Genomic DNA, 12,455 nt, shown 5'->3' on the forward strand with positions numbered 1-12,455 from the left:
ATAGATAAATTTCCATTTTTATTGCATAAGGTGGATTTATTCAAAGTGCTGCTTCTATAGTATGAGTTTTTTCCCAGTTATTTTTCTGTGTATATAGCAAACATCTTTAATTTTGGACTCTTAAGTTTGGTTTTTTATTGATGACAAAGAGGGAAAAGTTTTTTTTTTTGAGACAGAATCTCGCTCTGTCACCCAGGCTGGAGTGCAGTGGGGCGATCTCAGCTCACTGCAAGTTCCGCCTCCTGGGTTCACGCCGTTCTCCTGCCTCAGCCTCCCGAGTAGCTGGGACTACAGGCGCCCGCCACCACGCCCAGCTAATTTTTTGTATTTTTTTAGTAGAGAGGGGGTTTCACCATGTTAGCCAGGATGGTCTTGATCTCCTGACCTCATGTTCCACCCATCTCGGCCTCCCAAAATGCTGGGATTACAGGTATGAGCCACTGTGCCTGGCCAGAGGGAAAAGCTTTTTAGTTCCTTTTTCTTAACACCTCTGTTGCTGGTAAAGAAAGCACAATTTGGCCGGGCGCGGTGGCTCAAGCCTGTAATCCCAGCACTTTGGGAGGCCGAGACGGGCGGATCACGAGGTCAGGAGATCGAGACCATCCTGGCTAACACGGTGAAACCCCGTCTCTACTAAAAACTACAAAAAACTAGCCGGGCGACGTGGCGGCGCCTGTAGTCCTAGCTACCCGGGAGGCTGAGACAGGAGAATGGCGTGAACCCGGGAGGCGGAGCTTGCAGTGAGCTGAGATCCGGCCACAGCACTCCAGCCTGGGTGACAGAGCGAGACTCCGTCTCAAAAAAAAAAAAAAAGAAAGAAAGAAAGCACAATCTCCCAGTATAGTGTACATTTTGTTTTTTGTGGGTGCTTTTGCAGAGCTGGAGGACATTCAGAAACACAGCTGTGGTAAAAGGATGTGGGCAGTGGTCTGAGGAGGACTTTGGGGTTCTCAGTTTGTGTGCTGGCTCTGCCAGTTTCAGCTCATCTTGAGAACTTGCCACGTGCCAGGCAGTGTTTTATGGGCGTTGTCGCTCATCCAGCCTTCAGTTGACCCTGCTAGACAGGTGCTCCTGTTGTCTTATTTTGTAAAGGGAAACTGCAGTAAGGGGTCACCCAGCTTTGAGCCATTCTGCTGTTGTGCCCAGCTGTGTGGCTCTGAGCAGGTCAGCCCTGTGTGCCTGAGCATCCCTCCTAGAAAATGGAGATGGTGGCCAGGCACGGTGGCTCAAGCCCGTAATCCCAGCACTTTGGGAGGCCGAAGTGGGTGGATCATAAGGTCAGGAGTTCGAGACCAGGCTGGCCAACATGGTGAAACCTCGTCTTTACTAAAAATACAAAAATTAGCTGGGCATGGTGGTGCGTGCCTGTAATCCCAGCTACTGGGGAGGCTGAGGCAACAGAATGGTTTGAACCCAGGAGGTGGAGGTTGCATGAGCCGAGATCACGCCACTGTACTCCAGCCTGGGTGACAGAGCAAGACTCCATCTCAAAAAAAAAAAAAGAAAGAAAGAAAATGGAGATGGTATCATTAACTGCACATGAACATAATTCTTAGCAGTATCATTTGACTTGCTTGTGAGTGCTGTGGCCTCATAATTGCGATTCTGTTACTTTGTTCTCTTTCATAATCTTTGCTTTTCATCAACAGGTTGTTAAGAGAGAAGACATTCAGCAGTTCTTTGAAGAGTTTCAGTCAAAAAAGAGAAGAAGAGTGGACGGGATGCAGTATTACTGCAGCTAGAGTGCAGTGTGAAGCCTCTCACTCAGGCCAATGAAAATGCACTTCCCATTCTTGGAATAAAAGAGGTGTGGTTCACATTCGGCCCCCTTTCCGTCCTCCTCTGTTTGGAGAGGCCTCGCGCTCCCTTCATTCTCTTTAGCTGCAGTAGCCACAGTGTGGATGCTGACTTCACAGCCAGCGTCCTCTGTGACTCAGCTAATGCAGCTCATTCCACAGACTTCTCCAGTGTACTCCTACTCCAGTGCACCCAGGGTTATTTGCGTAGTTTTTTAAAGTTTGATTTGGTTTTGAGAAAGCAAATTGGTGTGTTGTTTAATGATCTGTTATTTCACTCCCAGATGTGTGTGTTTTGCCACAGAGCCGTTGCCTCCCAGAACCTCCTCCGCAGGCGTCACGGAAGGCTCTCTTCCCGTCACCTAGAACCTCTGCAGGTCCCCTCGCCCCTATGATCGTGGTGCCTTGGGTCAAAGCTTCCTCAAGCCTGGTCTGCTCCTTCTTTCACATCCCTGTTTTCTGAGGTTTGGTCATAGCTTAGAAAGGATCTTGGGGCTTGTTTTCTCTAGGCCCAACCTCCAGAGTAGCCAGGACTGATGGTTTTCTGGTCTGGATGTCTGTCACAGGCAGAGAGATTAGCAGATGATAGGGTTGAGGAAGCAAACCTTTGTTATGAATTTTACTAATACAGTTCAAGTGAAATTTTTGTTCACGATTCTACTGGCACTAGAATTAGAATTTCAGTACTGTAGAGCTCACAGGGCTTCCTGGAGAACATTTGCCAGTATACTAGTCCCTTTTCTGCTGCCTAGAAAACAGACCGGGTCTCACCCCTGTGAAATCTTGGTGGTTTACGAAGTCCTTTGGATTTCTTGATATTATCAGGGATATTCATAAGCATATATCAAAAATGGACCTATTTTGATATTCTGTTATGAAAATGTTATTAGAACCCCAATAAATTATTATTTTCCCCCTCAAATCTGTGCTAAAGAAAACAGATCCTGAGTTAGCTTACTTGTAATAAGCAGGGCAGGGAGCCCTGTTTTGGAAGAGACAGACTGTGGAAGAGATTCCAAACAAGGCCCGAGGCTGCACGAATGCAGAGTTTTGTGTATATAATGTTAACGTCCACCACCGCTTCCCTAGCGACTATGAGATCTTGTTTTTGAAGATCCTCATGGAAGGTTGTACAGAGCCCCACATTTGAGGGAAGTCCTTTCAGTTGATATGAGACCTCTTTAACGCCCCTCAGTCTATGTAGTAAATGCCTTGTGATACATAGAGAGCCCTCAGCTTCTCTCTCCCTCTGGAGGAACAAGGTCTTTCCTGACAGTCGGAGACACATCTTGATGTATGTTAATAAAAGCATTTCAGACTGTGGGGCCATCATGTATATTAATACTCCTTATGTGTCCAGCATCCGTGTATTCATTTGAGTGCCCAATCCCTGGACGAGATGAACTAGGCCTTATAAAAAGTCAAAGCCTCAAAGAAATGGCACAACCATGTTCTTCAGCACTCAGTCTCTTCATTACAGATCCTCACGAAGGGTGGTAAGTGGAGCTGGAAGGTCTTGTGGCCGTAGGACATGCTGGTGAGCCCTGAGCTGGCCTTGTGCAGAGGGCTCCGGTCAAAGGCTCGGGGTGTCTTTGAGGTTGTTTATCAAGTTTGGGAGCTCTTCCAAGTCTGAGAATGTTTCGAACCCTTTTTGCAAGGTTCCACTATTAGTATACCATCATGTCCAGAAAGCTTTTAATCTTCTCAAATATCTGATGTAACTACCAGAAAGTCCCTTACTTCCTATGACCCATCAGGACCAAGTCTTGGAGGTGATGTGTTACATTACGTGCAGCACAATAGTACCAATCAGTTAACCCAACGCTGAAGGGCTTGTTTTATGAAAGGTACTATTCCTTCTTTCACATTAACTGGAAACCTCTTTTTTTACCTGTTGTTCACAACTAGTTTTCTTATCGACTGTATTGGACTGTCTCTTCTTGTAGAGACTCATTTTGGCCAACATATTAATGCATGTTTTATGCAAAACACAAATATGATACTAGTTGCTTTTAAGGAGTTCTGGCATTGTATGTGCATTTTTGTAGAAATTGTTACTGGACTTATAATTACATACTTAACTCTAATCAGATTTCTGTAAAATTTAAATAAAACCAATACAAAATCATTGGTTTTCAGATTGTTTTTAGTCATATTTAAGTCTACACAGCCTCCCTCTGCAGGTTATAAGAAAATGCAGGCCAGGCACAGTGGCTCATGCCTATAATCCCAGCACTTTGGGAGGCCGAGGCAGGCAGATCACGAGGTCAGGAGATCGAGACCATCCTGGCTAACACAGTAAAACCCCATCTCTAATAAAAATACAAAAAATTAGCCGGGCGAGGTGGCGGGCACCTGTAGTCCCCGCTACTCGGGAGGCTGAGGCAGGAGAATAGCGTGAACCCGGGAGGTGGAGCTTGCAGTGAGCCGAGATTGCGCCACTGCACTCCAGCCTGGGCAACAGAGTGAGACTCTGTCTCAAAAGAAAAAAAATGCATAGAGCCGGGCATGGAGGTTCATGCCTGTAGTCCCAGCTACTTGGAAGGCTGATGCAGGAGGATTGCTTGAGCCCAGGAGTTGGAGGCTATAGAGTGCCGTGGTTGCATCTGTGAATAGCCACTCACAGCACTACAGCCTGGGCAACAGAGCGAGACCTCGTCTCTTCAAAAGAAATGTAATGGTATATTCTAATAGCTCTTCCCGCCCTGGGGTCCTGCCCTCAAAGCAGAGGGACTGGTTCACGACATTGGGTAGTTCATTATTCTGCTATTCTATAAAATGCAGCCTGATCCAAGGTCCCCTGAGCAGAGCTCCTTCATCCACCCGACTTCACCATACCCCCTGGGGTCTAATAATTGGGGTCTAGATGAACAGAAGAACAAAGCAATGGGCTGGGGTGTGACCAGTCACAGTGTTCAGGTACTGCTGTGTGCAGAGGGAGAGGGCTGGAGCTGGCAGCCTGTGAAAAATGTGAGGTCCACCCTACACAGTAGCCATTATTTCTAAGTAAACATAAAAACAACCTAAAAAGCCAGTATAGTGACCCATCTTTGGCCTCCCCCAAACTCCTGCTACCTTGGATGTGGACTTGTGGTCATCACCCATGGTGAGTTCAACTTAAGTGGGTAAAGTGTTCTCTGCAGTCCTGGAGTTGCTTACACAGCTAAAAAGAGATGACTCTATAATCATCAATGCCCTGAAGACTGCAGTTCTCCCACCTCCCTTGAAGGACATTAGTGGAGCAGAAGAAAATTGAAAGATCAGTCTGCATGGTTACAGGACCAGGAAGTGGCCTAGTCTAGCCCTACTGAAGGTCATTGCTATCTGGGGAACATGGGAAGTATAGGAAGCCAACCTGGCCGACCTCCCGGGAGCCAGCAAGGCCACATCCCATTTGGGTCACTGCGTTCATCCTTTTTTGCATTGCCATAAAGAAATACCTGAGGCTGGGATAGGCACAGTGACTCAAGCTGTAATCCCAGCACTTTTGGAGGCTGAGGTGGGAGAATTGCTTGAGTCCAGGAGTTCAAGACCAACCTGGGCAACATGGCGAAACCCTGTGTCTACAAGAAGTATAAAAATTAGCTGGGCATAGTGGCGGACACCTGCAGTCCCAGCTACTTGCGAGGCTGAGGTGCGAGGATCACTTGGGCCTGAGAGGTTGAGGTTGTAATGAGCTGTGATTGTGCCACTGCACTGCACTCCAGCCTGGGTGACAGAGTAAGGTCTTGTCTCATAAATAAATAAATATACCAGAGACTGGGTGATTTATAAGAAGAGAGGTTTATTTTGCCTCACGGTTCTACAGGCTGTGTGGCACTGGCGTCTGCTTCTCCCCAGGAGGTTTTTGCATAGGAAAGACGTGGGGAGCAACAAATGGTTTTGTCGCGGCACAGGCTAGGCTGGGGCAGAAGACAGGTGCTGAGTGGCTTGGAGCTGCCTGCTGGGCATCTGAGAGGGGTGCTGTGTAAATGGATCTGAGGTCCAGGGGCCAAGGCTGGGGATGAGCTTTGGGAGTGATCAGCAGCCACACTCATTGGCACCATGGAAATGAATGGGCTCTTCCCCAGGGAGATATGGAAAAGTGAGAAGGAAAGGGGGCCTCGGGCAGATGCAGGGACACCAGCGCTGAAAGGAAGGCCGAAGCTGAAGTGCAGGTTGAGAAGAGCATCCCGGGGGTTGGGGAGGCCAAGAACCCACGTTACAGAAGTCGGGGTGCCTCTGCAGCAAAGTCAAGAGCAAAAGGGTCTGGGTCCATTGAGATTTTAAGTTCTAAGCCAACTTAGAAATAAGAAAGACAGATCCCCACCCCCATTTTATTCCTGGTAAGGCTGATTTGGGGTAACGTGGCCTTGTCTGTGGTTGCTTGGGCCCCTCCCTGGTCCTACACTCCAGGAGGTAGGCTGGTCCGGGGGCAGGCACCCTCCACACAGCAAGCAGCGTTCTTCATGCTAAGCCCCTGATGTTGGTTGAGGACACTCCAGAGCTAATGTCCTGGTTGGGCACTTGGTTCCCAAGAAGGAGAGAGGGAGGGGAGGGACCAAGGCAGGACAGAGCCTCGGCATCAGGCAGGCCAGAGGAGAGTGAGGGGGTGGGGGGCAGGAGTGCTCCTGGATAGAAGGGAAATGAGGGAGGGCCCAGGGGCCCCGACAGCATCCACTGCGTTTAATGATGAGGTCACCAGCGGGTGACCCTTGGCTAGAGCAATTTCCACGAGTGGCGGGTAGAGGCCAGATTGCAGAGGGCAGGGTGTGTGCCACAGTTGGCACCACTGTGAGGGGACAAGGAGAGGGTGCAGCTGCAGAAGGCCAGTCCAGGGAGTTGCTTGTTGAAGTTCAGAGACACTTGGGCCAACACATATTCTTAAGGTGGAGCCATTGCTGAGAGTGGACCACAGGTGACATTGGAGCTGTTAGAAGATGGGATAGGATGGGACAGAAGGACCACCAGACCTGGTGGCAGGGGGATGCAGGTGAGGGTGTTGGAATGAGGCCTCAAAATCAAGGGAGTTCCATTGGCAGCCTCCATTTCCCTGGGAGGTGGGAGGGGAGGAGTGAGCTGGAGGACGGCTCAGGTAAGAGGAGGAAAGAGGTGGGGGGAGGAGTGCGCTGGAGGGCGGCTCAGGTGAGAGAAGAGGGGTGGAAAGTGGCCCCGAGAAGAACATGTTAAGGCTGACCCGCAGGACCCAGGCACACTGAGCCACGGGAGGCTGGGGACCACAGGTACCACTAGGGCATGGCTGTCTTCAGTCTCCCAAAGCTGGAGATGGACACCCTGTTTATGGGTTGAGTTGGGCGGGGAGGATGGGTTGCAGCTGGGCACGTTGAGATGGCTGCCACCTATGGAAGCTGGGCCATCCTGGCAGGGGAGCAAGGAGGCCAGAGTTTCAGAGGAGGTCCAGGGAGAGGCTCTGGACAGGAGGCGATCCGGCCTGAGAGCGGCAGTGAGGTTAGGATTTCAAAGGTGGAGACGTTCTGGGGACAGGGGAGAGCTGTACCATGGACAGGTAGCTGGAGACGGTCTAGGCAGCTACCAGGAGGACACCAGAGAGTACGTTAGTGAGGTTGGAGCCAAAGCCTTCAGGATACGAAAGGAATGACTGGGGGTGGCAGCTGCAGGGGTGGGAGCGGGACTCTGGACCATGGGGGCTGGAGAGGTGCTGGGGTGTTAGAGAGAGAGACATCTCCCACCGCCCTTCCTGACACACAGTCCGTGGAAAGAGCGAGAAGGAGCCCACGTCCTGGGAGAGGGCTAAGTGGGCGAGGAGGAGCTAGGAGGGCAGCCAGGGCAGGAGGCAGGAGGGGAGGGGTAGGAGCACAAGGACGCTGGCACTGGGGGTCGGGGAGGACACCTGAGCAGGGTGAGGAAACAACCTCGGGTGCCATCAGGGGACTTCCGTAGGAAGAAGCCCGGCGAATGGCTCGGGAGAGCGGCAGCGGCAGGCACAGGGTCACCTGACTGCAACTCTGCAAAGAACCCAGTCCCAGCAGCCCCGGAATGGTGGGATGTTGGGGGCACTAAGGTCTCTCGGGGTCACTTACAGTTGGACTTCCCAGGGACTTCAGTGGCTCCGTTGGAACATGGAGAGATGGGAAGAACAATTGCTTTTAGATCAGTCTCAGAGGGCAGGGAGGCATTTATGGTGGCATTTGCTGGAAAGAGGGTCCCACGGTACCGTCCATTGTCCGTTAGGATCCAGACAGCAGGAGGTGCGCGGTGAGTGTTACCGCCTGAGCTCCGCCTCCTGTTACATCCGCGGCGGCATTAGATTCTAATAGGAGGAGAATTCTTCTGAGAACTGCGCATGAGAAGGATCTAGGTTGCGCGCTTCTTATGAGAATCCAATGTTAAAAGCAATGCGCTTGAATCATCCCGAAACCAACCCCCTCCCCCCCACCGCCCACCCCCTCTGCCACCCCTGCCCGTGGAAAAAGTGTCTTCCATGAAACCGGTCCCTGGTGCCAAAAGGGTTGGCAACGACTGTACCAGAAGATTCCAGAGATGGAGGATATTCGTGGAGCTAGCTAGATGAAGGGTGAGGAATTCCAGGAGAGTGCAGGCGTCTACAGGTGCCCACAGGAGCCCGCAGCAGCACTGCAAGGCGGGTACTGAGGAGGATTTTCTTCACCTGAACCTGAGGATGAGAACTATTGCACAGGGTGACTTGAGGATCGCGAGTCAGACATGGAAAGTCCGCAACCAGCGCTCAAGAAGTGCACTCACATTATGTCCAGTTTAAGGATGAGGACACGGGTTAGGCGCTTTGCCCCAGCTTCCACAGCCAGGAAGTGGCAGAGGCAGGCCCAGCCCCGGCCCTGCCCTGCAGGTACCCCGAGGATCCCCCAGCCCGGGCAGGCCTTCTTCCTGCCTTCCTCCCTCCTCCTAGGCAGGCTTTCCTGGCTCTGCCTCCTCACCCTCTCTGAAGACCCTCCACAGGCTAACAGCCTGCACAAGAACAGCCCCCAAAGCTTAGAGACAAGGCATGACAGCCCAGAATCCAAGGCTCTGCGAGATGAGGCTCAAAGCACCGGCAAGCTCTCCGAGGGGCACAGCTTAATCCCAGGCCGGGGAAAGGCACAGGGCTGGCACCGGAGGAAATGGACATGGTTGTATGGAACTGGTGAGCTCTGGGTTTCAGAGACAGAATAAAAAGGGGTCCGCGGGCAAGAGGCTTGCAGACAGACCTGTTGGGTGGGCTGTGGAGCTAAACTCCAGACTGGGGTGATGCCCGTGAGAAACCCCAAGACCGTGAGTGCAATGTATAAAGCCAGGTGTGGGGCAAGGAAGCTAGCTGACTACAGGGAGTGTGGAAACACATGACTCACTTCCATACTTCCTGTGAGAGGACAGCCTTGAACCGAAAAAGCAAAGCAAAAGCAGGCGCGCATGGGCAGGAGCCGGGAGGCCCTGAGGAAGTGACTCGGGAACTATTCATAGCACACTGCAGGCAATCGAGGTAGGACGACCGAGAGAGAGACAGGGACCCCAACGCCAGAAACGACCATAGGTCTCAATTCATTTGCTTTTGTACTTTTAGGTGGCGGATGGTAGATTCTGGAAACTATGGACTGGTGACCTGACAGGTAACCCCTAGAGGCTTCTAAAACAAACTAGCAGCTACCGTGGAATGATTTCTGAACACCCGGAGAGAGGAGCTGCAAGTAGGAAGTAAGGAATCCTTAAGAACAAATGATGCGACCCAAATGTCTATCAATGATAGACTGGATAAAGAAAATGTGGCACATATACACCATGGAATATTATACAGCTGTAAAAAAGGATGAGTTCATGTTCTTTGCAGGGACATGGATGAAGGTGGAAACCATCATTCTCAGCAAACTTACACAGGAACCGAAAACCAAACACCACATGTTCTCACTCATAAGTGGGAGTTGAACAATAAGAACACATGGACATGGGGGGAAACAACACACACTGGGGCCTGTCAGAGGGTGAGGGGCTAGGGGAGGGGTAGCATTAGGAGAAATACCTAATGTAGGTGACGGGTTAATGGGTGCAGCAAACCACCATGGCACGTGTATACCTATGTAACAAACCTATACGTTCTGCACAGATAACCCAGAACTTAAAGTGTGTGTTTGTGTGTGTGTGTGTGTGTGTGTGTGTGTATATATATAAATAAAAGAACAAATGATGTGGAGCCGACCTCCTTCTCCTGTTGATAAGTCAACCAGCTTCCCGGGGGACAAGGGAAGCCTACGTGTGTGACAAGGTCTCTCATGACCCACAAGATGACAGTAATGATGACCCCAGCCAGCTTCCAGGGACAGCTCGGTCGTCTCCTCACTCCTCACAACGCCTTCAGTTTCCCTCCTCTCCACCACTAAGCTACTCAAAAAGGCTGTCTACACAGATCATCTCCACCTTCTCACCTCCCACTCAGACTCGCACCTGCCCCCTGGCTTCTCTCTCCAGCTGCCACCAAACTGCTCTTCCAATTCTACATCTTCCCCTTGCAGCTGACCCAACCCGCCTTAGGGGCCTGATCTTCCAAAACCTCGGAACAGCAGTCGCAGGGTTAACTTTTGGAGAGGGGTGGAATTGACCCTTAATATCTTACCTTTAATTAACTTGAAAAAAGTAATACCTGCATATCATTTAAACACTCAACCAGTACAAAAAGGCTGTCATTAATTGGCAGTTGCATGTATTGCCAATGCCCCTCTCCAGAGGCAGTCCTATGCACGTTCTTGTAGATTCTTGCAGAATTTTTGTTTGTTTTGAGACTGAGTCTCACTCTATTACCCAGGCTGGAGTACAGTGGCGCCATCTCGGCTCACTGCAATGTCTGCCTCCTGGGTTCAAGCGATTCTCGTGCCTCAGCCTCTGGAGTAGCTGGGATCACAGGCCCCTGCCACCACACTCAGCTAATTTTTGTATTTTTAGTAGAGATGGGTTTTCACCATGTTGGCCAGGCGGGTCTTGAACTCCTGACCTCAAATGATCCACCTGCCTTGGCCTCCCAAAGTGCTGGGATTACAGGCGTGAGCCACCGCGCCTGGCTGCAGAAATGTTTATGTATGTATTTGCATCCATTTCCTTTTTTTGTCTTCTTTCCAAATGGGAGCATATGGATGCAATTTTTTTGTATATTGCTTCTTTCACTTCATTTATTCTGAAGATCACATTCCCTCTTTTCTCAAGTTGTCCCAGCCTGGTCTTCTGAGCAGCACACTGCCGGTTTTCTTTCTGTCTGCTAGGCTGCCCTTGGCCAGCAACTCCCTCCAGCTGGCTTGGAAAAGTTGGAGTCCTCCAAGTTCATCATTCAAGCCCTCTTTCTTCTTCCTTTAAACCTTTCCCCTAATCACGCCACCTGCTCCCAAGGCTGTAAGTGCCACCCATATACATGGACAACCCCCACACAGCCTCCAACTAGAATCCTTTCCTCTGACTCCCAGCTGACACCTAGTTGCCACCTAGTAGTTGGCTGCCTGGCAATCATTCCCAAGTCAACATGACCAACACTAACTCCGCTTCCCCCCAGATCTGGCTCCCCCTCCTTTCCCACACTGAGCAAGCACCTAGTCATGCAGACATGGCACTGTCAGCAGATTCTGAATCTGTTCTCTTTGTTGGCTGCTGGCAGCTCTCCCCTGGACGGCTACGCCAGCCTCCTATCTGGATCTCTCAATCTACTCCTGCTTCTTTTCAACCACTTTTCATACAATAGCCAGAGTGATTTGGAACATGCAAATCTGGTGAACCACGCCGCAGCCTACGATGCCCTAGTAGCTTTCAGAGTTGCCATTTGGAAGCCCCACCCAGCCCTAGGAGGGTCCCACACCCCCTCTCACTCCCCTGCGCTCTGTCCAGGCTCTGTCTCTCCATGAGCCCTCCCTCCCAGATCCTTGCCCTGTTGCTCTGTCTCTTCCTTCACCTGCACCTTCAAGGTCACTCCCATACGAAGCCTTCCCACCCCTGGGACCAGTGAGACATTGAGCCTTACCTCTGTAGTTCTTCAATGTCTTTTCTTCTTGGAAACTCAAAAATGTTTTGAGTGGGACTGTGACTGTTTTGTTCATGACTTTGCTGTCTCAGCATCTAGTGACGTTCGGAAAAATTGACAGGATGAAAAAATGATTGCCATCCTTGAAGCTGCTTCCGCCTTTTGCACATTAGACTCCCCCCTGCCCAGACCACCAGACTTCCTGGTGCGCAGAACAACACAATGGCTGAGAACTCGGGTTCTGGAGCCAGACTGCCCAGGTTTGAGCCCAAGCTCTGCCAACTTTCTGGCTTGGGACAAGGTGCTCAGTATCTCCGGGCTTTTCTCTTTTGTAAAATGGCACAAATAATAGTACTTAATTCACAGAGGATCAAAGGAAAGAGTTCCTAACTCAATGAGGGATTAGAAAAGATTGCATTAAGTGTTTAGTGCTGCTTCCAGCATTTCTCCTCCTGTTCATTCATTCCTAGGCCATTTCAAGCGGGTCTTCCCCTTAGCTGTGATAACTGCCTTGTATTTTTTGTTTGTTTTGAAACGGAGTCTCGCTCTGTTGCCAGGCTGGAGTGCAGTGGTGTGATCTTGGCTCACTGCAACCTCCGCCTCCCGGGTTCAAGTGATTCTCCTGCCTCAGCCTCCCGAGTAGTTGGGATTACAGGCACGCACCACCACGCCCAGCTAATTTTTCTATTTTA

At 50.6% G+C, this 12,455-nt stretch overlaps 1 protein-coding gene and 1 pseudogene across 2 annotated transcripts in view; one reads left to right on the forward strand and one right to left on the reverse strand.

Annotated features, from left to right (window-relative positions):
- The window catches only part of UBR7 (ubiquitin protein ligase E3 component n-recognin 7 (putative)), a 25,727-nt gene extending 21,805 nt beyond the window's left edge, over positions 1-3,922 (forward strand). For both annotated transcript variants that reach the window (XM_010384509.1, XM_010384511.1), the window contains one exon: positions 1,650-3,922. In XM_010384509.1, coding sequence (XP_010382811.1) covers positions 1,650-1,742 — 93 coding nt within the window. In that variant the 3' untranslated portion in view covers positions 1,743-3,922. The remainder of the gene's footprint in view (positions 1-1,649) is intronic.
- The window catches only part of LOC104679051, a 16,507-nt pseudogene extending 4,169 nt beyond the window's left edge, over positions 1-12,338 (reverse strand).
- Positions 12,339-12,455: the final 117 nt, after the last annotated feature.

This window comes from Rhinopithecus roxellana, chromosome 5 (assembly GCF_007565055.1).
Source record: "Rhinopithecus roxellana isolate Shanxi Qingling chromosome 5, ASM756505v1, whole genome shotgun sequence".
Taxonomy (NCBI): domain Eukaryota; kingdom Metazoa; phylum Chordata; class Mammalia; order Primates; family Cercopithecidae; genus Rhinopithecus; species Rhinopithecus roxellana.